General features: G+C 36.4%; 1 protein-coding gene across 1 annotated transcript in view; it reads left to right on the forward strand.

The window, feature by feature from the left end:
* The window catches only part of RIN3 (Ras and Rab interactor 3), a 156,018-nt gene extending 131,573 nt beyond the window's left edge, over positions 1-24,445 (forward strand). The window contains 3 exon segments of the mRNA XM_051977350.1: positions 6,411-6,542; positions 17,286-17,449; positions 23,096-24,445. Coding sequence (XP_051833310.1) covers positions 6,411-6,542; positions 17,286-17,449; positions 23,096-23,404 — 605 coding nt within the window. The 3' untranslated portion in view covers positions 23,405-24,445.
* The last annotated feature ends 702 nt before the right edge of the window (positions 24,446-25,147 follow it).

Here is a 25,147-nt window from a genome sequence, read left to right on the forward strand (position 1 = left end):
ATAAGGTTACACATGTAATTTTTTTTTTATTCCTTCCCATCCCTTCCCCCACCAACAATGGCTACTATTAAACACAAATAGAGTTTTATATTACATTTCTATTTCTGATCTCCTGAGAACCAACTCTACATCTCTAGCTGCCATCAGGACACCTCCACCCACTTTTGCCACCATCATCTCAGACTCACTATGTACAAAACCAAGCTTATTGTCTTTTCCTCTAAACCTGTTCTTCCTTCTGCCTTTTCTATTTCTGCTGGTGATTCTAATACTTACTCTGTCTCCCATGTTTGAAATTTGGGATTTATCTCTACTCTCTTCCCTCACCTCTTATATTCAATCACTTACCAAGTTTTGCACATCCTACTTTGTCAATACTTCTCACATCCATTCCATTTTTTCTTTTCTCATTACAAGTATATTCATTGCAACAGGTGGAAGTTACAGGGAGAAAAATATCAACTCAAGAATAATTATTACATTATTATATAAAATTTTGTTATGTATAATTATTATATAATGTAATAACAACCCTGTATTTTACTTGAAAAAACCTCTCTAATAATAAAAACTGTCCTGTAATAGAGGGATACAACTGTCCCACTGAAGTTTGTCTTGGTCAGACTACATTTTGAGTACTGGATTTGCTTGTGGGTGTTATATTAGATGGGACATAAACTGACCTGTCTCTGTGATCCACTTTGAGACTAGATAAGATTTGAACACTACTTTAGCTAAAAAGTCCTAAAAGTGCTGAAAGGTATGGGAAAATTTTTAAATGAAAGAAAAAATACTTTATAGAAACTAAAACCATCTTAGCATATATGAAATGTTATTGATTTGATAAATATTTATTAGAAATATGAATTTTCATGTAATTATAAAATCTCATAGTTTCCTGATCCTAAGCAAGAAGGGCTAAATACAGTATCCTGGAGAGTAGTCACTTGGCTTCTATCTCAAATCCTTCAAAGACAGGAAACTCACTACCTGCTGAGACAGTCCCTTCTGCATTTGAATATCTCCAAGTATTCAGGGTTTTTTTTTTCCTTTCACATAAAAGACTTTTCCTTATATTCAGATATTTAGTTATGTAGAGCTAAAATCTCAGCAGCTTCCAAATCATCGTTCCCAAGTATGCCTTCGCCTCCTTAGAAAAACTGGATGAACATCTTCCCTACATAGACAGAGACAAAGGGTTGGTTTGCCATACAACACCTCTTGTCATGTTATATATTGCTAAAGATAGACTAACGGATGACTTGCTGTAGTGGAAACGGAAGTAGGTTTAGAATCTGAAGGTCTCAAGTCCTGGCACTGGTACTTACTTGTTTACCAAAGTTACCTTCACCATTCATCCCTGTGAGTCTCAGCTTCATCATCAGTGAAAATACGGACTAAACTATTTCTTTTACCTACCTCAAAGGTTTGTTAGGCAAATGGGGGAATCAAATGAGATCATGTAGGTGTCAAAAGCACATTGCATTTGGGAAATCCTCCATAGATGTAAATTCTTTAAATTATTTTCCTAAGCAGGCCGGATTCCCTTGCTCAGATCCTCTCTTCAGGATCCTTTAGTGGATTTGTTCATACCTTCCCCTCTGAGATAACCTTGCATCCCATCCCCTCTTTTGGTGTTATATGTGTGCCTAGTTATTTAATATTATTTCCCCCTCATTGCAACACAAGCTGCTTGAGAGCAGAGGCTGAATCCCCAGTGCCTGGCAAATCACCAGAACTTATCAATATTTGTTGATTGAGATATGAGTAGCTAGGTGGTAGAGAATGCCAGGCCTGGAGTCAGAAAGACCTGAAATTAAAATCCAGCCTCTCACATTTACTAGTTATGTGACCCTCAAGTAACTTACTTAACCCTGTTTGGCTAGAGAGGAAATGGCAAAATATTCTAGTATCTTTAGAAAACCCCACAAGGGGATACAAAAAATGTCAAACCGGACTGAAAATGACAAAACAACAACAGAGGATAGACTCAGCACATCCTGAATGAGAGCTGCTGATTATTTTCTAGCTCAGCTCTGTCTTAAATATCTCTTCTTGTTGAGAACCTTTTTAGCTCATAAAGTATTCATGAATACTGCAGGACATCTCTTTAAAATTTGATCAGTTATAACCATGGCAAACAGATATAACTTTGCAGAAGGAAAGCAAAAAGAATCTATTAATCCAGGGTGGAGACCCCTCTCATCAGCAGCCTCCTCAGGAGGCATACCCAGAATTACATTGTTTGTGGCCTGAGAAAAATAGAAATTTTTGGCCTAATGGGAACCTTAATAAGAATATGGAGACATTGTGCCTGTTACAAACAGGTATTACCTGCTTGGACACTTTCAGGAAAAACAAAAAAAAAAAGGTAAAGTCCTCAGTGTCCTAGAAAAGCCTGGACTAAGTCTAGAGGTTTCTTGGGAAGGAACCTCAGAAACCATGTAGTCCAACTGCCTCATTTTATCTATGGCAAAACTGAGGACAAAGTAGATCAATGGCTTATCCAGCGTTTCCTATATTAGAATAAGAAGCAGGTTTTACGAACTACTGCTTTTTCTACTATATCACATGTTCATTCAAATCATCCATTTACCACTTTCATCAGTATACCAGTCAAGTAAATGGCTGGATAAATGAACATTTTTCCTTTGCTTGGGACCTCAGACAAGGCACTGGCCTTCCTGGACATTAGTTTCCTCATGTATAAAAAGAGGGGAATAAGTCTAGAGCCCTCTTTTTAAATTGTGGTTCGTGACCCCATATGAGATCTTATAACTAAATGTAGGGGTTGTGAAATTAGGATTCATTATCAGCAAATATTTGATTTAGTGTACTTATTCTATATACATATATACTTAGGGCCACATAAAAATTTCTTGGGCAAAAAGGAGTCACAAGTAGAAAAAAATTTCAAAGCCCTGATCCAGAGAATATCTACAATCATTTCCAGCTCCAAAGTTCTATATTCTATGTTCTAAACTTCTCTGCACGAAGGTCCCTTCTTATTTTACATCTATGTTCTAATTTGTGTTTCTCCCAGTTCTAATTCTGTGTTCTATTATCACTTCCAGGTCTAAAATTCTCTGTTCTATGTTTTAACATGCTGTGTACAATGCTTAAAAATGTTTAAATGATGGTGCTTACAAGAGTAAATTCCCACCTATTTCCAGAGGTGTGTTTGAATAGCTTAGAGGATTTCCAATATATGGAATTTCAAAATGCTGGGATCAAGGCTTTATATTTTTTTTGTCATTATTCAGTCATTCCATTCATGCCCAACTCTTCATGACCACATTTGGGGTTTTCTTGGCAAAAATACTGGAGTGATTTACCACTTCCTTTTCTAATTCATTTTACCTATGAGAAAACTGATGCAGTTATGTGACTTACCCAGGTTCACACAATTAGCTCCTAGCTTCAGATATCCATTGCTCCATGTACCTACCCTCTGTCTTATATTAATAATAATTCTGTGCATTTAAATAACATTATTAAATTTATAGATCACTTCCTACATATATTTTCTCTTTATAAAAATACTATGAGTAGACACTTGTAAATATTATGATCCCTATTTTATCACCATCAACATTTATTGAACAATTACTTTAGGCAGGCATTGTGGTAGGCATCTGAGAATACACAGAATTCTGAGGCATATTCCATTCCTTCTAGGTATTTTCAGTTTGGCTCAAGAAACAAGACTTGCATATAATGTGAAAAATAAGATTTCAAAGTGATAATGATATGTGCACAGCTATTAAGTGACATTGGAGTTTAGATAAGGGAGAGATGAATGAGGAGCAACTAACCTGCTGGCTTCCTGACTTTCCTGAGGCCATGGATGGAGGCTGGGCAATGCTTCTGCTCCCATCTCCCCCAAGCTTTACCCTAGCTTTGGAAATCCTGGTTTTGAGTAATGAAATGGAAAGGATCAAAGCCAGACATCTAGCCTTGGCCACTCCTCTTAGGGATGTTGTCCCTAAGAACCAAAAAATTCATCTGGTACATTTTCCTTGGTAAATTTTTCATATCACACCCAGAAATTTTATGTTAATGGAAATATTAAAAATTTAGTTGGATCTAAAGCAGTATGTGAGTTACAGGTGTATACCACATGAAATCAAAATGGGTTTTATATCTGAGCTTTCCCTGCTGCCAAACTCATAATTGTTTTTAAAACTGTGTTAATGTTAAAAATCTCCCATATGACAGGACTCTAGTAATTAAAATAATAGTATGCAGAACAGCCAGTAGGAGGGAGGCAGTGTGGAACACTGCCTTTAAAGTCATAAGATTTGAATTCAAATTCTAGTGCAGCAATTTTCTGACCTCTACTAACTTATGACTTTGAATAAAGTCACTTTATTTATGTCTAGACCTCAGTTTCCCAAACAGTCAAAGGAGGGAGTTATACTGGAGAATCTCTAACTCTTTTCCAGCTCTTAATTCAGTGATCTTCCCCCAAATAATGTTTAAATTGAATAAGAAAGTTAACAAAAGGTTTATAATAAGTTCTCCTGAGTAATAAGGCTTGATCAGATCTATAGAGGCAGGACAAAGATTCCTGGAGATCATTATTCAGGTGGGCAGAGGCACATTACTTTCAGAAAAATGCAGACTCGAGCCTTTCTCACCCAAAGGCCTGCAGATCAGTCAAGGATTGGGACAGAGGTCCTCAAGGTTCTAATTCATTACTGAATGTTGCTGAAAGGAACATAGAATTTTGGAGTTGAAAGGATCTTTAAAGGCCATCTAATTCAATGTTCTTCTCATAAAAAATGATAATATTCAGGCTCTAAGAGTTTTTCCCAAGTTTGGAACATAATGAATAAAAGGTCTGATATTCAAACTCAGATCTGGTATCTCTAAATTCAATGCTCAAAATTCTTATGCTATTTTTGCCTCCAGTTGTTTGGGGCTAGCCTTGGCAAAACCAATTCATTCAGTAAGCAATTACTAAGTGCCTACTATTTGCGAAGCCCTATGCTATGTAAAATGTATTAGATACAAAGACTTGTATAAATACATGGTCCCTGATCCCAGGGAACTGATAGAGCCAGATAATGGAAAGAGAGAAATAAAGAGACAGACAGAAAAAAAGAAAGATGCAGAGAGACAGACAGACAGACAGGGAGGGAGGGAGGGAAAGAAGAGACAAAGAAAAGAGAAGAGAGATACAGAAAGAGACAGAAACAGGAAGATGACACAGAGAGAGAGAGAGACAGACAGAGAGGGAGAAAAGGAGGGAAAGGAGAGAGAGAGAGAGAGAGAGAGAGAGAGAGAAAACAAAGACAAATGAGAGAAAGGATCATTCAGCATTTACTATGTGCCAAACACCTGGCTAAACCCAATATAAACAAACAAGATGGTTCCTACCCTCAAGAAGCATAAAAAAGAGCCTGAAGAAGGTGGGGATGAAGAAAAAAAAAAGGACCAGCAGGGACATAGTGAGAACAGCCAAGAGGTAGCTGCAGAAGTGTGCTGGAGCCGCTCTGTACTGGCTTAGAGAGACAGTTGTTAAATTTTCAGGATGAGTAGGTATATTTCAAAAACTGACAAACACTACAAATAGAGTTTGATTTATTGTTTTGTGGATTTTCTAGACTTTAGAAAGTGATGGAGAAAATGTTAATAAAAATTCAAGTTAAAGGCATATCATATCTTTATGTGGAAAATTGGTTGTTAAACATTTGCCAGCATATTCCTGCTCATACTCCTGGATTCCTGCAAGATAAAGTTAATATTCACCAACATGGGAGCGAAGTGGGAGGGAAAGAACCAGGAATGAAGTCCAAGTTTCTGATGGATAGAAAGTGTTAAGAAATAGAGTTGTGGTGAAAAAATTTAGTAGAAAATTGCTTTATAATTTGTTGACAGTCTTTCACTTACTATTTCTAAACATTTTCTTACTCTTAAAGATAGCCCTCTCCAATCGCCTTTTGAGGTTCATGTGCTTTCTTGTTGTTGTGGATCTCTCCTATGAATGTACAACAAGGCATAGATGATTCACTGTTACCCAGATCATGGATTTACATTTAAAGAAGGCAATTCCCACCAAGAGGGATTTTTTTTTCCCCTGAGGCAATTGGAGTTAAATGACTTGCTCAGGTACACACAGCTAGGAAGTGTTAAGTGTCTAAGGTCAGATTTGAACTCAGGTCCTCTTGACTTCAGGGCTGGTGTTCTATCCACTGCACTACCTAGCTACCCCCAAGAGAGAATCTCAATCAAATAAATGCTCTTAAATTAAATGTAGAGGCATTTTAGTAAATAAATGTCAGGGTTTGGGACCAGAAAGACCAGGATTATAACTCACCAAAGAGCTTAGCTCACAAGTGTGACTATTTTTTCAGGACAGTGTGAATTATAAAGAGCCAATTTTTCGCCATCATTTATTTGTACAGGGAAACCCTATGGAGCTGATGATTTTCTTCCAGTCCTCATGTATGTCCTGGCCCGTAGCAACCTGACAGAAATGCTTCTCAATGTTGAATACATGATGGAACTCATGGACCCAGCCCTGCAGTTGGGGGAAGGTAAGAGATCAAGATTCCACTTTCTAAGGTCCAACCCTATCTATCTGTCTGTCTCTCTCTCTCACCCCTACACCCCCCCCACACACACACATTGATAAAAGATCCCTTCTTTGAAGGGATAAGAGACCATCTAGTCAAACCCCCTCATTTAACAAAGGAAGAAAATAAGACCCATAAAGGTTAAACACCAATAGAGTTCAAGCAGACTATCGGTTACAAAACCCAGATCTTTCAGCCTCCAAGTCCAGATGTCCTTCCATGACATTACCCTAATATACTGGAAAAAGGAACCAGGCAGGGAGCAGCATTGAAAAATAATGGGGAAAATGCTAGACTGGTAGGATTTAGTCAACAAATATTTAAATCTATAGCATTTTAAAATTTGCAGAGTGCTTTCTTCCGAATAACTCCATGAAGTGGATAAGATAAACATTACAGTGCCGTTTTACAGCCAAGGAAATTGAGGTTTCCCAGGGTTTTATGACAAATAAACACTAAAGTCAGGATAGAAACCCAAGTATCTCGACTTCCTATACAATTTTAGAGAATCTTTAATTATAAATAATATATAATCCCTGCCCTTATAGAGCTGACAATCTTGTAAATATTAGAGAGCAGAAGTATCTAACTTAATTAGAAACTATGCCACTTTATACATAAGAATACCTGTGGGCAGCATTTAAAATGAAATCTATGTTTAATTATATTTTTATTTATTCTGTTAATATTTGTAATAAAATTTTGTGAAGAATATTTATAATTAAAATTATATTTTAATCTGGTTGACCTGGGTTTTTGGAAACTATGCCAGTGAGATATGTGTCTTAGTAGGTTGTATTACAACCTACTAGAAAAGCTATAAAAATGGGTCCCATCAAAGATAGAGTGTCTGTGACCTAAGGACTAACCCAGATGAAAGATGGTCACCAGGAGATGCATATAATAATGATGATGATGGTGGTGACAGTTAGCATTTATAGAGTGCCTTCTACTTGCCAGGCTCTGTACCTGGGAAGTTATGGACTGAGTGTTTGACATTCAGAATACAAGCCCTTGAGCCACTCAACCACCCAGTCTTCCCAGCGCACAACTGATTAGTCTCCCAAGGAAGTGGGACATGGGGAAACTGGCCTATCCTTCTAACAAAAAAGCATTAAGTAACAAAAAGTGTTAGAGAATAGGTTGTCAACGTGTTTTTTTGGGGTTTTTTTTTTTTTTGGACCTTTTTTCATTTCCTTTCTCAACAGGAAATTCTTTCCTTACTGGAGCCCAAAGCCCTTTGGTACCACTGTCAGACAGGACATCAGGCTTCTAGTTTTCTGTTGCTAATTAGGAAACCAAGATTCCCTTTATCTGAAAATGATTATACCTAGCACACAGTAGGCAACTAATAAACATTTTTTGATTGATCAACTGATAGATGTCCTCCCCCCCTCAAATTTCTCAGGACATTTCACCTGTATCTCACATTTATTCTTCACTTGCTCATCCCTTGTATTTATAGTGACTTATATTTGTTGTTGTTGAGTAGTTTTAGTCATATCCAACTCTTCATGATTCTATTTGGGATTCCTTGGCAAACATACTAGAGTTTTTGACATTTCCTTCTCCAGCTCTTTTTTTTTTTTAAACAGAGCAGAAAACTGAGACAAACAGGGTTAAATGACTTGCCCAGCATCACACAGCTAATAAGTTTCTGAAGCCAGATTTAAGCTCAGGAAAATGAGTCCTTCTAATTCCAGATCCAATACTATCTAATGTGTCCGATTATATTTGTTATTTAATCCCAATTAGATTGTTAGCCCTTCGATTAAAGTCTACGCCAAAGATATCTTTATATTCTTGGTACCTGGTATAGAATCTTTTGCTTTTGTTGAGTTTATTTGAATGTCAGCCTTCTTGGTTAGAGTCAAATCCCTACAAAGGAGATCACTAAGAATCTGACATGAATGAGAATGACTGAACAACAACAACACATAATTATTATATGCATGCCCTGGTGAGCATCCAGATTAAGTATGCACTTAATCAGGTGACAGATGCACTATCTTTGATCAGGCTCATTCTTCTAACTCTTCTAGTTTGGTACAATCTACTAGACCACATCCTTCTTTGGAATGGGTCTGGGTCACCTCCACATGACAGTGAAATATCAGATAAGGAGGGCTTTAGGGGAAATAAATCTATTATCTATTGCTATTTTCAGCCCATACCATTTACTAGGTTATACAATTCTAATATGGTATTTCTTTTATTTTTAACAGATCAAGGGAACACATTAGAAATGAGGGCATTTGCCTTCACTTTATAACCTTGAGTTTACATCATCAGCCACAGTATGGTGTAGTATAAAAAAAAAAAAAAGCATAGGTTTTAAAGTCACAAGATTTGGCTCTAGCTCTGCTGCTTTGCTATTGATAGGATCTTGGGAATGTAATTTCCCTTTTATTCTGAGCCTCAGTTTCATAGGCTAGCTCAGGACTTCTTAAACTTTTTCTTTTCATGACCCCCTTTCATCTAGAAATTTTTACACAACCCCAGGTACATAGGCATATAAAATAGGCTTACAAATCAAACATTTACTGATCTTTTTTTTTACTTGGTAAATCATAAATTTATTTTAAAATAATTATTTGGTATATGTATAATTTTACATTTTATTAAAGATAAAACCAAATTTGCATAGTAATGAAATAGATACTCTTGCTTATTGTTACGTAAAAAATTACATATTGGAAGAATATTTAATACCTTTTACTGTTGCCAAATTTTTTGCAATCTTCACATTCAGTTATGTGACTCCATATGGAGTTATGATCCACAATTTAAGAAGCTTTGGAGTAGGTGACTTCTAAAGTGTCTTCTATCTATTAAATCTATAAAACTAAGGAGGCCTTTTCTCCTTCTTAGATATTTCTTTTCTGATAGTTAAGATGGTAAGGAGGCCTTTTCTCCTTCTTAGATATTTCTTTTCTGATAGTTAAGATGGTATCCTTTCCAATCCACTGCCTCTTTCCTGTCACTACCCTACGATGATAACTTAGAACATTTGATTTTTTTTTTCCTGAGGCATTTGAGGTTAAGTGACTTGCCCAGGCTCACACAGCTAGGACGTGTTAAGTGTCTGAAATCAAATTTGAACTCAGGTCCTCTTGATTTCAGGGCTGGTGCACCACCTAGCTGCCTCTAGCATTTGAATTTTTTGATGATGGTGTGATAATCATTGGAGTATAGCCATCCCTCTTTCCCAGATCCCTGGGAAAAATCTCTACCCCAGGAACCAGCCCACAATCAGGCAGCATTAATTCAGTCAACATTTAAAAAAATATAATAAATAAATATAAAGTGCAGTGCTACTATTTGATTCTATATGATACTATATGATACTCAGTGATACTATATGATAGGAGCATAGTTCTAAAAGAGATCTTAGAGTTCATCTAAACTCTAGATCTAGTCCCCATCATTTCATAAATAAAAACATTTTGGCAAGTCACTTAACTTTCCTTATTTGTAAAATAAGTATAATAATAGTATCGATCTCTTCAGAGTTGTCCTGAAGATCTAATGAGATAACAAAGGCAAAGCACTTTGCAAATCTTAAAGTGTTATATAAATGCTAACTGTTTTTGTTGTCTCTGGAGCATAAGCTACTGTTTTAGGCTCTGTAAATAAAAGGACAGAAGCAGCTCCAGTCACAGTGCTATCAGTGTAAGAAAGATCCATATCAAAGAAGTATTGAAATATAGAGATATCAGAAAGAAGTAAAATCAAGCAAGCATTTATTAAGTTCCTACTGTATGCCAGATACATTTTTGAGATTAGAGGTGAAAATGAAATAGTCTCAACCTTCAAGGAATTTGCAATCTTACTAGGGAAAACAGTGTGTAACATGGGTGATCTGAAGAACACTCTGATCTGCTTCCCATGGAACTAGACATGTGGCCTTTGGCTCTTGGGGAGGCCCCCAAGATGAGGGCTTTTCCCAGATCACTTCTCTTATAAATGCATTGTCCTTGTTGTTGAGTTATTTTTCAGCATGTCTAATTCTTCATGACCCCTTTTGGAGTTTTCTTGGCAAAGATACTGGCAGGGTTTGCCATCTCCTCCTCCACCTCATTTTATAGACGAGGAAACTAAGGTAAACAGGGTTATATGACTTGCCCAGGGTCACCCAGCTAATCAGCGTTGGAAGATGAATCTTCCTGACTCCAGGCCCAACTCTCTAGCTTATTTAAATTAATGTATTTGAATTAATACAATGTAATTTGGTTGAACTGGGCAGGGGGAAGAGGTGGTGGGCAGATCAGATCTTGTAACCCAGATACCTTTGGGTCCTGCCAAAGCTGCCATGTTGCTCAAAGCAAAGGGCTTTTAATAAACTTTAATAAATAAAGGCTTTAATAAACACCTCAAAAGCAGTTGTATTAGTGAAAAAAGCACCAGAGGTCTTGGGGTAAGATCCTGGCTCTGTTTTGTGATACCTGTGTGATCTCGGGCAAGTCAATTAATCTCTTTAGGCCTGTTTCTCAATTGTAAAATGAAGGCATTTGGGCCATATCTATCTGAACCCTTCCCTCTGGAAACCCATGGATGATCCTGTTTTTTAGAAACTTGAGAAATTTGAGGAGGTGGAACCTGCCACCTAGTGGTCCTGAGAATTATTGTAGGATGCCAAATGTCTTCAGGAAGTCATAGAATCTCCAAATAGGGAGGGATCTCAAAAGCCATCGCCGTTCATCCCACTACCAAAGAAAAATCTGCTCCACAATGTCGCCAATGAGTGGGTCGTCCAGGGGGGGGGCATTACTTCCCCAGGCAGCCCTCTTTTGCATAGCCCTAGGTAGGGAATTTTTCCTGACATCAGTTATAAATCTGCCTCTCTACAACATCCACTCATTTTTTCTAGTTCTTTCTTTTTGGGTCAGGCAGAATAAGGTCAGTGTCTCTTCCACATATATTCAGTTACTCAAAGAAAACTATCCCTTTAAGTTGTCTCATGCTTAGTTCCTCTAATACATGGGTTCTCAAAATTTTGGTCTAAGGATCACTTTAGTCTCAAAAGTTATTGAGTCTTTGTCCCAAAAATGCTTTGTTTATGCGGGCTGTATCTATCAAATTCTACCATATTGGTAATTAAAACATCTTGTTATTAAGATAATTGCTTGTCAATGTTTGACTATTGTCAATGTTGCTATTTAATTGTGACAAGGTGTTCAGTCTCTTTGCCTGTATCAGATTTTAGTTCACACTTCTGTTCTGGTCTTACCAATTACAAAGATTATTCTTTTGGTAAAGAAAACAAGAGCTGAATACTTTTTCTTATCCTATATCATCCATTAATATCACCCTACCAATCCCAAGCATTGGTACTAATTCTTTATATGCCTCTATTTTTCCCTAATATAACTTTTAGAAAGCCTTTTGTTTTCCTAAGTGTTCATTTTCATCCTGAATTCTTTCCAAGCTTTCACAATCCTGATACTTTTCTTATAAGATCATTATGCCTCATTTTTATACACATTTTCCATGATCTGTAAGGGCATCTTCTATATGTTATTTAAAATTGAAGATGGTCTTTTCTTCCTTAATAATTTTCTTTCTTATTGCATCTTCAGAATTTTCTTTCTTTTTTAAAATGTTTCTTGTCAATGGTGGGCTTGACTTGCCCTGTAAAATTTTAGACAATGTAATCTTGTTTGTTGTCTCTAGGAGTACTTTGAATTTTTTATTTATTTAGCTAGCTGAGGCAATTGGGGTTAAGTGACTTGCCCACGGTCACACAGCTAGGAAGTTTAAGTGTCTGAGGTCAAATTTGAACTCAGGTCTTCCTGTCTTCAGTAATGGTACTCTATCCACTGTACCACCGACCTGCCCAAAGTACTTTGAATTTAGATCCCCGCCATACTTGGCTGTTAATCAGATTAGCCCAATGTTCCTCTCATTAATCATGAATTCTAAGATGAAACAGTCACTTTTCCCCAAATTTCCTATCATTTCTACTTTAGCAACCATTTCCTAAGTATTAGAATCAGATACTGAATAGCTTTTCTTTTTCTTTTTTTTCCCATAAGGAATAACTTTAATTTTTTCTTATGATCTTGGACATAGCAAAAGCAAAAGATATTTTTGTTTTTTTTTTATAATAATAGCTTTTTATTTTTCAAAATATATGCAAAGATAGTTTTCAACATTCACCCTTGCAAAACCTTGTGTTGCAAACTGTTCTCCATTCTCCCTACTCTCCTCCTATTCTAGATCGCAAGTAATTCAAGATAGGTTAAATATGTTAGCTTTTCTTTAAAAACAAAAACAGGGCTTTGGATACCTATAGTATGCTTTTCACTATAAGATATGTGCATTATGTTGATAGATGCTTAACATCTAGCTCTCTAGGGAAAAACTTACTCAAGATACACTTTTTTTAAAAAGAAAAAATTGGACTAATTAGATCTTTTTAATATAATATTCTATTTCTTTCTCCAATTGCATGGTAAAACAACTTTCTAACTTTTTTTTTTTAAGTTTAGAGTTCCAAATAGATAGAATTTAAATGCAAAAAATTAAGGTACTTATTTCAATGTCATCTATTTCTTCTGTCATCTCGATTTTACAGTTTCTCCATAGGATAAGTACTCATCAATAACCAGTGTTTTATCTTCTAGAGTTGAGTCAGAATAATCTTTGGGTGTGGGAATATTTGTTCATTGCTTGCCTCTTTTTTCCATATCTTCATCTATTGAGGCATTAGAAGTACCAGCAGAATCTGAGGGGGATTTTGTTGAATCTGTTGAAGAAGAATCTTCAGATAGTATTTGTAAGTCTGGGGAAGAGTTTTTCCATTACGAGCAGCTGAACATTTATATTAAATACTCCAAAAGCTGCCTTGACTGTCTCAGCTTCAAAATCCATGTTTACCAACTTATCAATATTGACTTGAGAAACATGTCACTGCTGGTTGATAGTCTGAGGATCTGCATCATGTAGCCACCACAGCTGAGTAAGACTAAGAAGAATTTTGAGTGTTTCCTCTGGGTTTCTTCTTGCCAAGGGGAAAGCTTCTTTTGCAGCACGAGCCAACTGGTCCATTCCTTTCAAAGAATTTGTTATCTACTTCTCTTATGAGTGGCAGTATGATCCATATTCCCATCACAAGCCCTCAAGCCAAGTCAGGCTTCCTGAGAGAAAATCCCAAAGTAACAAATTGTGAACTTTTTGAAGATCTATAAAAAATTCTTCATAGAGTTGCTGTGCCTTATTAAAATATTCAGAAGCCTCCTCCCCATTGCCACTATGATAGTTTCTTATTCATTAAAACAAGTACCTTCTCTCTCACATAATTTCCTTTTATATGAATTGGTCTTTCGTGGTTTTTCTCAGCAGTTTTTAAAGCACTTTGGAGCCATATTTAGCTTTTTTTTCTGCATCATCAAAGCATTCTCACTGTCCCCGATAGACACTATATGTAGCTGACATATTGCATAATTGTCTACTGTATCCAACAATTCTCCGCATCATTCACAGCAGTATTTATCAGCATCATGCAGACTATGTAATACTATTGCATGTTCGTTCCTTTTTAGAAATGTGCTACTCTTTTCAAGATTTTTGTTTCTGAGTCATTTTTCAGTTCTGTCCAACTGTTCCTGACCCCATTTAAGTTTTGTTTTTTGGGGTTTTTTGGCAAAGTGGTTTGACATTTTCTTCTCCAGCTCATTTGACAGAAAAGGAAACTGAGGCAGATAGAGTTAAGTCACTTCCCTAGGATCCCACAGGTAGTAAGTGTCTGAGGTTCAGGAAATTGAGTCTCCCTAACTACAAGCCTAGCACTCTATTCACTGCACCATCCTATATCTAAAATAAGACTTTTTTTCTTCTTCTGTGCATATTTTGATTGATCTGTTTGATTAGCTATTTCTAAAATGGAGTTATTTCAGGATTCACAGTCTCAGCTCTCTGTGCCAATATTTTTCTCTATTTGTTTTCTTTTTTTGTCAGCTTCCTTTTGATTTCGTTCCTGAGTGGGGATTTCTTCCAGGATCTTCTGATTGCTTGAGTTCAAGCATCATATCTTTTATATACCTTGCTTTTCCAGAATTTTTACTAATTGAAGTTGCTTCATATTTGTAACTATTACAGCATAGTTTTTTTTGAAATCTAAAGGTTACAGCTATTTGTGAGCTAAGTTCTTTGCTGGTAATGTGGTTTGGTTTTCAATAAACTTTTATCTTAATTTGGAGCAAGAATATCTCAATTGTGGCAACACTGTGGTTTTAAATTTTTCATTTCCTTTTCTACATTCAATTACTTTACACTCATATTTCTTCAATTTTTTTATTTTCATTTTCATTTTCACAGCATTTTAACTTGTCTGAATATTTCTTTGCAAGGTACTTCAACATTAAATCAGCTTCTTGGCTCTCAGTTGTATAGCGAGGTTTCCAAAATTGAATTTTGTCTGCCCATATGAAGCAGGTCATTTTTGCTTGCAAATACTTTTTTTGGGCCATCTTTCATATCCTCAGCACTGGTCCTTCACACTGCAATATGGCCCAACTCCCCTGCAGTATCCTGGGTGACCCTCACTTCCAAGTGAATCCCAGGGGGTGAGGTGGGGCATGCCCACAGGGTTTGACCAGAGCTGACCCCACCAGAAGCCTGTTAGGAGGCAAGGAGCAAGTCTCTTGGTCTTCCAGCTCAGCCCAACCTATTCAGACTGAGGTCTTGCTCACCTAAGTCACACTTTTTAAAATCTAAATTTCATTACTAACTTTTTCCCCATCACTTTTTTAAGTCTAAGCAATCAACAAAACACTATATCAAGCTCTAATTTGTAGTCTTTACCAATTTCTAAGATACAAATGCTGGCACTAAATATTTAGTTAAAATATTTCTAAACATGTGAACTGGCTAGAGAACACCCCTGTGTATATTTGAATGTCCTCCCATGTTCATCTATACCTTTAGACTACATTCAAAATCAAGTTAACATGGGAAAAAAAGAAGAGAAGGTGTGGAGAGACAGTAGAAAAGGAGGAAGAGGAGAGGAGAAACTACTATTTTACATGAATGGAGTACACAAAGGAAAAAATATATAAACATAGAGAAAGAATAGAGGAAAGAAGCATCTAATGAGCTCCCTTTAAAAAAAGAGGATTGAACAGAGAGAGAGAATTTGGTGTAAAAATACATTACATTCAACAGGAAAACGATCAATGATTTGGATAGATGTGAGGGAAAGTAGAATTCTGTAGGGAATAGTCACAAACATAATAACTTGCAACTTCGTAGAACTGTTCATAAAAGGGGAAATAAAAGAGAGAAAGAGAATATAAGAACCAGGAGATCACTATCCAGCCTTGGTGAAAGAGGAATCCCAAAGGAGTAGAAAGAGAACCCTTCAGTTATAGAATACTACTTTTCTTTTTTTAAATCAAAGTCCTTTTCTTTCTCCACCCCCTTATTCTGCGTAAAAAGGGTAATGGGAGGGAAAGAGAAAAAAATAACAGAAGTTATGAAGAGAAATTCATAATAATCATAATAGTAAATGGAATGAACTTGCCTATAAAATGGAAGAAGGTAGCAAAATAGATTTATCAGAAATCAATAATTTGTTATAAACAAAAAATATACTTGAATTATAAAGATTATTAATAACTTAAATAAAGTAGCTATAAAACAAGTACACAAAATCATCAACCTTTCAGCATATTACTAACAAAAGAATAGATAGAAAAATAAATTTTCCTCAAAATATTACAAAATATCTAAAATATTTGATAATTCAGATACGAAGATACACACAAGAATTATATGAACACAACTACAAAATACTATTTAGAGAAATAAAAACAAATTTAAACATTTGGAAAGTTATCATTTTCTCATGTTTGAACAGTGACACTATAATAATAATTATAATACTGGCTAAATTAACTCAAATTATATCCAATGCTATGTCAACCAAGTACCTATTTTAAGTATATTGTATATGTATGTATACACATATATATTTTACATATTCTTACATATGTACACGTATCTTCCCAATAAAATATAAATTCCTTGAGAGAAGGAATTGTCAGTGTAGTGATTGATTATAATAATTGATTGATTTCCACAATTTGTTTAGCCAGCCCCCTTAGTTAATGTCTACCTAAATTTTCAAGGCTAGATCAAATTCTACTTCCTCCAAAAAACTTTGCATGAATCCCTATCTGTAATGTCCTTTCCCCTTAAAATCTGATGTATCTATTTGTTTTGTAACTGTAAGGCATTTATGATATAAGATTGTACATTACATCTTCTGTGTTTCTACCCGCATCTAGCTCAGTGCTCTGTACATAGTAGGTACTTAATACTTATTGAATTGAATTAAATTGAATCTATTTGATCCTTAACACAGTTCTATAGGATAGACAGATCAAGGACCATTCTCCCCTATTTTATAGCTGAAGGAACTAATATTCAAAGCACTGAAGTGATTTGCTCAAGACAGTAGCAGGGTCAAGACGCTTGAATCCAGGCTCCTTGATTCTTTCCATGGTCTTCAAAGATGAAAGTAATCCTCTTCCATTCCCTCAACTTATATATTCAAAAATTCATACTAATATTCATGGAGAAATAGGTCTTAAATTTGTGCATTGAGTTCCAGAAACTATGTCCTTGTTTCCTTCTTGCCTATCCAATCACCCCCAAATCCTATCCTATCTGTTTATTAATGGGTTCCTCTTGTTCTGATAGGTTCCTACTATCTCACCACGACCTATGGGGCCCTGGAACATATCAAGAACTATGACAAGATCACTGTTACAAGGCAGCTGAGTGTGGAGGTACAGGATTCCATCCACCGCTGGGAACGTCGCCGGACCCTTAACAAGGCCCGAGCCTCTCGTTCATCCGTGCAGGTGAGTGGTCTGACAAGGTGGCTACCATTGACAGTCCAGACATTGCCCCCACGTATGATGGGAGTTGTCTTTTATTTGATTCAAGAAAGATTTCCTATTTAGAACACTAGCTTCTAACCCACAGGGCAACTATGAGGGGCCAGTACAAGGCCCCTCAGATCAATTTTGTCACAGCTAAGCTTCATAAAGGCAGAGAAACTTGAGTAGATATCCAAAATATTTATCCTAGTAGTCATGCCTATCTAAGAGAGTTATATTTGGGCTTGAGAAATAGAAGGGAAAATATTGCTCCTAAGATGATGCAATTATAATACCCCAGAGTGTTAGCACAATCAGGGAGTGAGGGCAAAAAAGAAAAAAAACTATAGGGATATTAATGCAGTAAATTATGTCAATAGTTGACTGAGTTTGTCAATTTCTTTACTCAGAGAGAACATATAAAATTAGAGAAATCTCAGATTTCTGAATTGATATTCCTTAAACTGACCCTTAAAACTCTGGCTGTAGTATTGAGTAAGTTGACAGGAAAAAGAATGAGGGAAGCAGGTGTGAGACTACTTTGTGGCAGATCAGAACAGCTCTGAGGAAACCCAATTTCAATTCTTATCCCTTTCAGTTACTAACTATGTTATAACACCAATTTCAATTAAATAGTGAAGCTAAGATTTGAATCTAGCTCTCCAATTCCCATGATCTTTGGATTACGTCCAACTTGCCCCCTAAAAGTGGGCAGTTACCATAATGGGGTAATATCAGAGTCTCCAAGAAGACCCTAGCTGACTCCAAACAACTTATCCAACTGCTCCCTGATGGCAGCAATCCCTTCTCCACAGTCATGGCCTTTCATTCTCCAACCAGATGTGAGCTTTTGACAATAGATATTCAGGACACAAAACAGAATAGTGGGTATTCACAGTAAAAAATGTAAATATCTTATTCATTTCAATACTTCATTTTTAAAAATGATTAAAAGTTCACCATATGCAGGACAATGTGCTAGATTCTGGAGAAGATACTAAGATTAAATAAACTCTGTTTCCTAACTTTAAGAAACTTAAAATCTAGTGAAGATGTCACATACATAGATAACTATAAAACATAAAACCAAGAAGAGTAGAGAGTGCTATAACTATAGCTTATATTTCAAAAGCACTCAATGAAATGGTTATATTTACACATTTATACATATATAAAATATAACTATAGCTGACATTTCAAAATCATACATTTTTATAAAGAGAGCTATATGAGGTTAGGTAATGTAAGTGTCACTGGCCCCATTTTATAGATGAGGAAAATGAGGCTTAAAAGTAATGAAGTTATTTACTCAAGATCCCTTAGTTAATTGGTGCCAGATCTGGAATGAGAGTTGCCAACCGGACCGCATTTGGTTAGTTTTGTCTAATATCTTGTCATAGAAAGTAGTTGCTTCTCTAAAATGTTGTATTGTATCTCAGTTTTTACATTTTTGTTTTGGTGGTCCCAGTTGTCAGTCATCACCAGTTCTTCCAACTCCAAATCCCACATTACTCTTAGGTTTTATCTCATCAGATGAGATGGAAGTCTACCAAAATAAAAATTTTAAAACTGGGATATCACATGTTAGGAATGAAAGCTCCCAAGAGTCAGAATTTCCAGGTAATTAATAATCAATGTATTAATTAGTCTAACTAATAATCAATAAATTGATACTCATTGATTTCTCTCTGATACCAAACACATGAAGGGATGCTCTGAATCACATTATTCAGCTGTGTGCCTTTTTTGATGGAGAACTCCCCTGATTCATGAAACTCAGCCTTGATTGGTGCCTGTTTAATGAGGAGGTTGGCTACGTATTTAGCTCCTCCCTGCTGAGAACTTGGCTTGATTTTAAGATTCAACAGCCTCAAAGCATCAAAGCAAGGGGAAGTCATCTCCATCTGGACCTCTCTGGGTAGTTTTCTCCTTCATGAGCAGGGTCTCCCTAAAATGTTCTAGAAAAGAAAAATTGAAGGAAGCATAGACCAACCACACAGCTTTGAAAGTAACATGCTCAATTTATACAGGCATACATACACACACAAATAAATACATACACATATATTATACACAAACACACGGATATATTAAAAAATTTGGGGTAGCTGAGTGCATAGAGTGCCAGGCCTGCAATCTAGAAGATACATCCTCCCAAATTCAAATCTAGTCTCATACTCTTAATAGCTAGATGATCCCTGGGCAAATCACTTAACGCTATTTGCCTCAATTCCTCATCTGTAAAATGAGCTAGAGAAGGAAACAGCAAACCGCTCCATTATTTTTGCTATGAACACTCCAAATGGGGTCACAAAGAGTCAGACACAACTGAAAAATGATTCAACAACAAAATATTTAAAAATTTAAATATATGTATTTAAAATAAAAGATTTGTGGTTTCACACAAGATGGTCTTTTCCCATCTTGTTTTGTATATGGATTGTTTTTAGTGTTCATTCAATTCAGAATAAAAAAGAATTTAAAAAAGAAAAGGGAACTTGGAGAAATTGAGACAAATTTTTTTAAATTTTTTTTTTGCTTAAGGCTTGCTCTGTCCTTTTCTATTTTTCTTTTCTCAGATGAATTTAAATATTTTATCCTTTACTTCATCCTTCCAATCCCTAATAAAACTTCCTTTCATGTGACTCACTAGAAGGCCTAATGGCCCAGCAGTGGCTAGTGATCAGGAAAATTAGAGAAGAAAGAGTCTTTTTCCCACAACTTTCCCACCTTAACTCAATTTAAGGTATGAAATGTAGATCATCAGTCACTCTAGATCTCCACTCTAAAAAGGAAAGAAAAAATAAACTGAGTTCATTCTCTGAAAAATAATGCCAGTGATAGATCACATACAGTTTTATACAAACCAAACTTAAAAGGAATAAAGTGCTATGTTTGGATCATTGAGTTTTTCATGTTGATATCCTTTATCTTCATCAATTATACTAAAAATTCCTGACGTTCCAGGGAACTTGCATTCAACTTCTCTGTTCCACTTCTCAACCCAAGACAGTGTCTTTTTCAGTAAACCAACAAATGAATCAGGAAGGAAGTAGATAAGTTCATGAAGTGAATAAGTGAGTGAAAGCTGAAGAGAAAGGTTTCTAATTTGGTCCTGAGAAGAAGCTCTGTAGATAGTTCTCTATCATCTCAGTAAAGGAACTGAGCAAGTCAAGAACTGAGTAGGATCTTTTAAAAATTACCTTCAAATACACAGAAAGCTAGTTATGACCATTGTCCACTAGTGGGGGGGGGGGCAATAAGATTTACCACTCTACCAAGGAAATTTATTTACCCAATCATCACTTTAAAAACTTATATTAAGAGGTGCTTCATGATCTATAAGAGTATCACATCTTCGGAGGTGTTTGAGTATTTGACCAGTGGTCCATGGGGATCTTGCCCACTGATACTTCATATATTCCCCACAGTTCCAAGTAAATGAATGAATGAATGAATCCCTACTTGGAGCATCTCAGTAGTAAGCATCCTAAACAAGGCTAGGTGGTACCCCTACCACTAACAGTGTGTATGACACTAAGCAAGTTATTTCTGTACCTTCAAGGCCTCATCTAAAGAATGAGGATATAATAATATGTGCCTTATCTATTGACAAGCCTGTCCAAACTCCCCACATCCTATGCTTTTTACGCAATAGATGCTTAATGAATGGGCATTTGAGAGAGAATAAAACAAGGTTTTAGAATGTTTGAGGTAGAAGGGGCTTTAGAGATCATCAAATCCAACCCTGACATTTTACAGAGGAAACAGAAGCACTTAGAAAGTGCTTCTTTCTTAGTCCTTAGAAAGGGAGATGATTTCCTGAATGTGACACAAATGGAACTAGAAGTCAGTTTCCTAATTCTTGAATCTAGGGCTCAAATTATCAGTGCCTTAAAAAAATATAAAGAGAATATAAATATAGGAAAGTGTAGTTCTGCTGCTCATTTTAAATTTAAAAAAGAAAAGAAAAGAAATGACCAAAATCTCTTTTTAATCCCAGGGGAAAAAATTGCCAAAAACTTTGAAAGTAAAAAAAAAATATATATATATATTACCAAAATCTAAGCTCTGCTGCTTGAGATGATCTTACGTAAGTCATTTAATTTTTCTGAGATTATTTCCTTTTCTGTAAATTAAAAGGGTTGAATCAATTGTTCTCTTATCTGAGGCAGAGTAGCTCTTAACCTTCAGTCTATGACCCTTTTTAAAATAATTACATTTCAGTATAGTTGGTTTCTTTTATAATCCTATGCATTTTATCTTTTTAAATAGGGTTTTTCCATTTATATGGAAAGACAATTTTTAGTATTCATTTTTACAAAATTTTGCGTTCCAAATTTTTCTCCCTTCCTTCATTCTCCCTTTCAAAAATGGTAAGCAATTTGATATAGGTTATATTTGTACAGTCATGTAAAATATATTTCCATATTAATCACAGTTGTGAAAGGAGAGATAAACAAAAAAAGGAAAAGAAAAAAATAAAGAAAATGAAAATGAAAATACTATGCTTCTGTCTTTGTTCAGACCCCATACTTTTTTCTCTGGATGTGGATAGTGTTTAACATCATGAATCCTTTGTAATTCTCTTGAATCGTTGTCATCTATAGTTGATCATCATGCAATATTGCTGTTACTGTGTTCAATGTTTCCCTGGTTCTGCTCATTTAATTTCACTTTGCATCAGTTCATATAACTCTTTATGGTTTTTTTCTCAAATCCACTTGCTCATCATTTCTTGCTGCATAATAATATTCTATTACATCCATATATCACAGCTTGTTCAGCCATTCCCCAGTTGATGGGCATCCCCTCAATTTCCACGATTTTTTTGCCACAGCAAAAAGAACTATTATAAATGTTTTTGAATATGTAGGTCCTTTTCCCTTTTTTATGATCTCTTTTGGATACAAACCTAGTGCCAGTATTGCTGAATCACAAGGTATGCAGTTTGATTATCCTTTGAGCATAGTTCCAAATTTCTCTCCAGAATAGTTGAATCAGTTCACAATTTTGTCAACACTATGCATCTTATCATGTGTATTTAAAAACATTATTTTAAGCATCTTAAGCTGTCCACACTGTGGACTGCAAGGGGTAGCATAGACAAGGTTGCCCAAAGATCAGCTAGCTGAATTCTAGAAACCCTGAACATGGTAACATGGAGACATCACACAGGACCACTTCCTGGGCATTCCTCCAGGAACCTGATCCTGGGATTTATGGAGCAGCAGATCAGCTATGGCTCCTATCAAAGTCCCTGAAGATAGAATGTCCCTGTGTAAGAAGAGGGACAAAACAAATCTCTTTTCTTGACCACTAGATGGGGTCAGTTCATAGTATTAAATTTCAAAGCTGAGTTTAAATCTTGCCTTAGGCTTAGAGACTTGCTGGCTGAGTGACCTTAAATATGTCACTTCATTTCTGTCTGACTCAGCTACCTCAAATGTAAAATGGCATTACAATAGCAACTGCCTTGAGAGTTGTTGTAAGGATCAAATGAGATAACATTAAAAAATATCACTTTGCAAATTTTAAAGCATTGTAAAAATAAGTCATTTGTTTTTTCTCCTTTCCTCCCACACCAGCTAAGACATTGACCATGAAGCCTTTTTTTTTTTTTTTCAGGACTTCATCTGCATCTCCTTCCTGGAGCCGGACAACCAAGCCCGGACACTGGCATCCAAGTCGGACACTTTGGCTGAGCAGTTGAGAGCCCAATGTGCGGAGAAATTCGAGGTGGCCCAGCCCCAAGACCACAGACTCTTTGTCCTGGTGGATGGCAAGTGCTTCCAGCTGGCAGATGATTCCCTTCCCCATCACATCAAGGCCTACCTACTAAAGAGTGAACCCAAGAGGGATTTCCATTTTATTTATAAAGCAATGGACAGCGGAGAGAGCCAGCCACCCATTGTGAAGGAGCCAAATTTTCTCTAAAAGCCAGGCTGTTCTCACCCATGAAGGCAGAGGTGTGCTCATGGTGTTTACAGTGTGGGATTCAGGCTTCACATTTGGATCTCACTGATATGCAGTATTTATCCCAAGATCCTCCCTCCTACTATTAGAGGAAAATCATTGTGGACTAGGGCAATCGTGTGTACGCACATACACATACACAAGAGCCTTCAGAGCTTGGAATCATGGACTGCGTCTCATGGTATATTAAAAGCATCCAGTCCAACCTCCCTTATTTTAAAAATGAAGAAATGGCGCTCCAGAGATGGGAAATGTTTTGCCCAATCAGGAATCACACAGCTAGGGAGAAATAAAACTGGGACTTTTCAAACTTAGGTCTCCTGTTTTGGACCCCAGGGCCCTCTCCACTATGGCTCCTTCCTGGTACCTAAAACCTTTTCCAGAGAAAAGCTCACTGGGGAAATTATCCCAAAATTGTATTAAACAGAACTATCTGACCTTGGGGGAAGGAGAGAGGAGGAAGGAGGGATGCTACAACTCTGTGGGCTTGCAGTCAACCAAGTCCTGCTTCAAGACCAACAGGGCAATTGCAATTGGCCAAGTGTGTATCCCTGTCTTGGGGTCTCCATAAACCAATTCTTTTGAAGTAGGACCCCAATGTTATGGTTCATGAAGACTATCCAGGGGTGGGTTAGCACTTGAATCTCTAAATGTCCTGTGCAGTGAGAAGGGATAGGTTTCAGAAATCCCTCTGACACTGTAGCAGGCTGTAGGATTGCTCAGGACTTCCATGGGAGACAGAAGGGGAGACTTTGCCACCGAACTTCAGCTGGACACCTCTGGGGTCAGAGGAAAGGGAAGTTCCATTCCCTTCAATCCCACTGTCCTCAGGAATGTTTACCTTGTCACGATGAAGAATGGAGTCCCCAATTATCCTTCTCAACTGAAGGGAAAACTGACAGGAACACAGATTAACAAGGGAGGTAGAGATGCAATGAATAGGGGGCATTATGTAAGTGTAAAGGACTTTGGGGAGATCAATAAACATAATTTTAAAACTGGTGTGCTATGGCCTGAATTTTGAGTATATAAAATGTAGGTACTAGATTTCCCAAGTTAACTGTTAAAAATTGAAAGGAAGCACTAGACCTCTTCCCCTTTAGTGCTTTTAAACTCTGTTTTCTGTTTCAAGTTGTAAAGCTAGAAAAGCTGCTTATATTTGGTTGTCTCTTCTGTTACACTCTCTGACAAGCCTTGGGTTGATTGAGATCCTAAATTGTTCTCATTTCCAAGATCCAATCACTGTCCTCTTATCTTAACTAGTCTCCCAGGAAACCAGGAAGTCATGTATCTGCTGCACTCCCGCACAATCATAGGAAAAAACTATTTCTTTAAATCTGCTATAGGTAAGAAATAATATCACTCAATCACTCACTAAGTGCTAAGAATTGTGCTAGGCCCTGGAGCTACAAAAAACAAAACTTAAAATAGTCTCCTGCCTTCAAGGGACTATAAACTATTTGAGTTTATAGTCAGGAATCAAATGATTAATAAATTTATATTAAATGCCTATCACTAGTAAACCTGGAGTCAGGAAGAAGAGTTCAAATATAACTTTTAACATTTATTAGCTTTGCAGTCCTAGGCCAATCACTCCACTGCTATCTGCCTCAGTTTCCTCATCTGTAAAATAGAAATAAGACTTTCCTCCCAGGGTTGTTGTCAGGATAAAATAAGATACTTGAAAGTACTTTACAAGTCTTA

Source organism: Antechinus flavipes, chromosome 2 (genome assembly GCF_016432865.1).
Source record: "Antechinus flavipes isolate AdamAnt ecotype Samford, QLD, Australia chromosome 2, AdamAnt_v2, whole genome shotgun sequence".
NCBI classification, from domain to species: domain Eukaryota; kingdom Metazoa; phylum Chordata; class Mammalia; order Dasyuromorphia; family Dasyuridae; genus Antechinus; species Antechinus flavipes.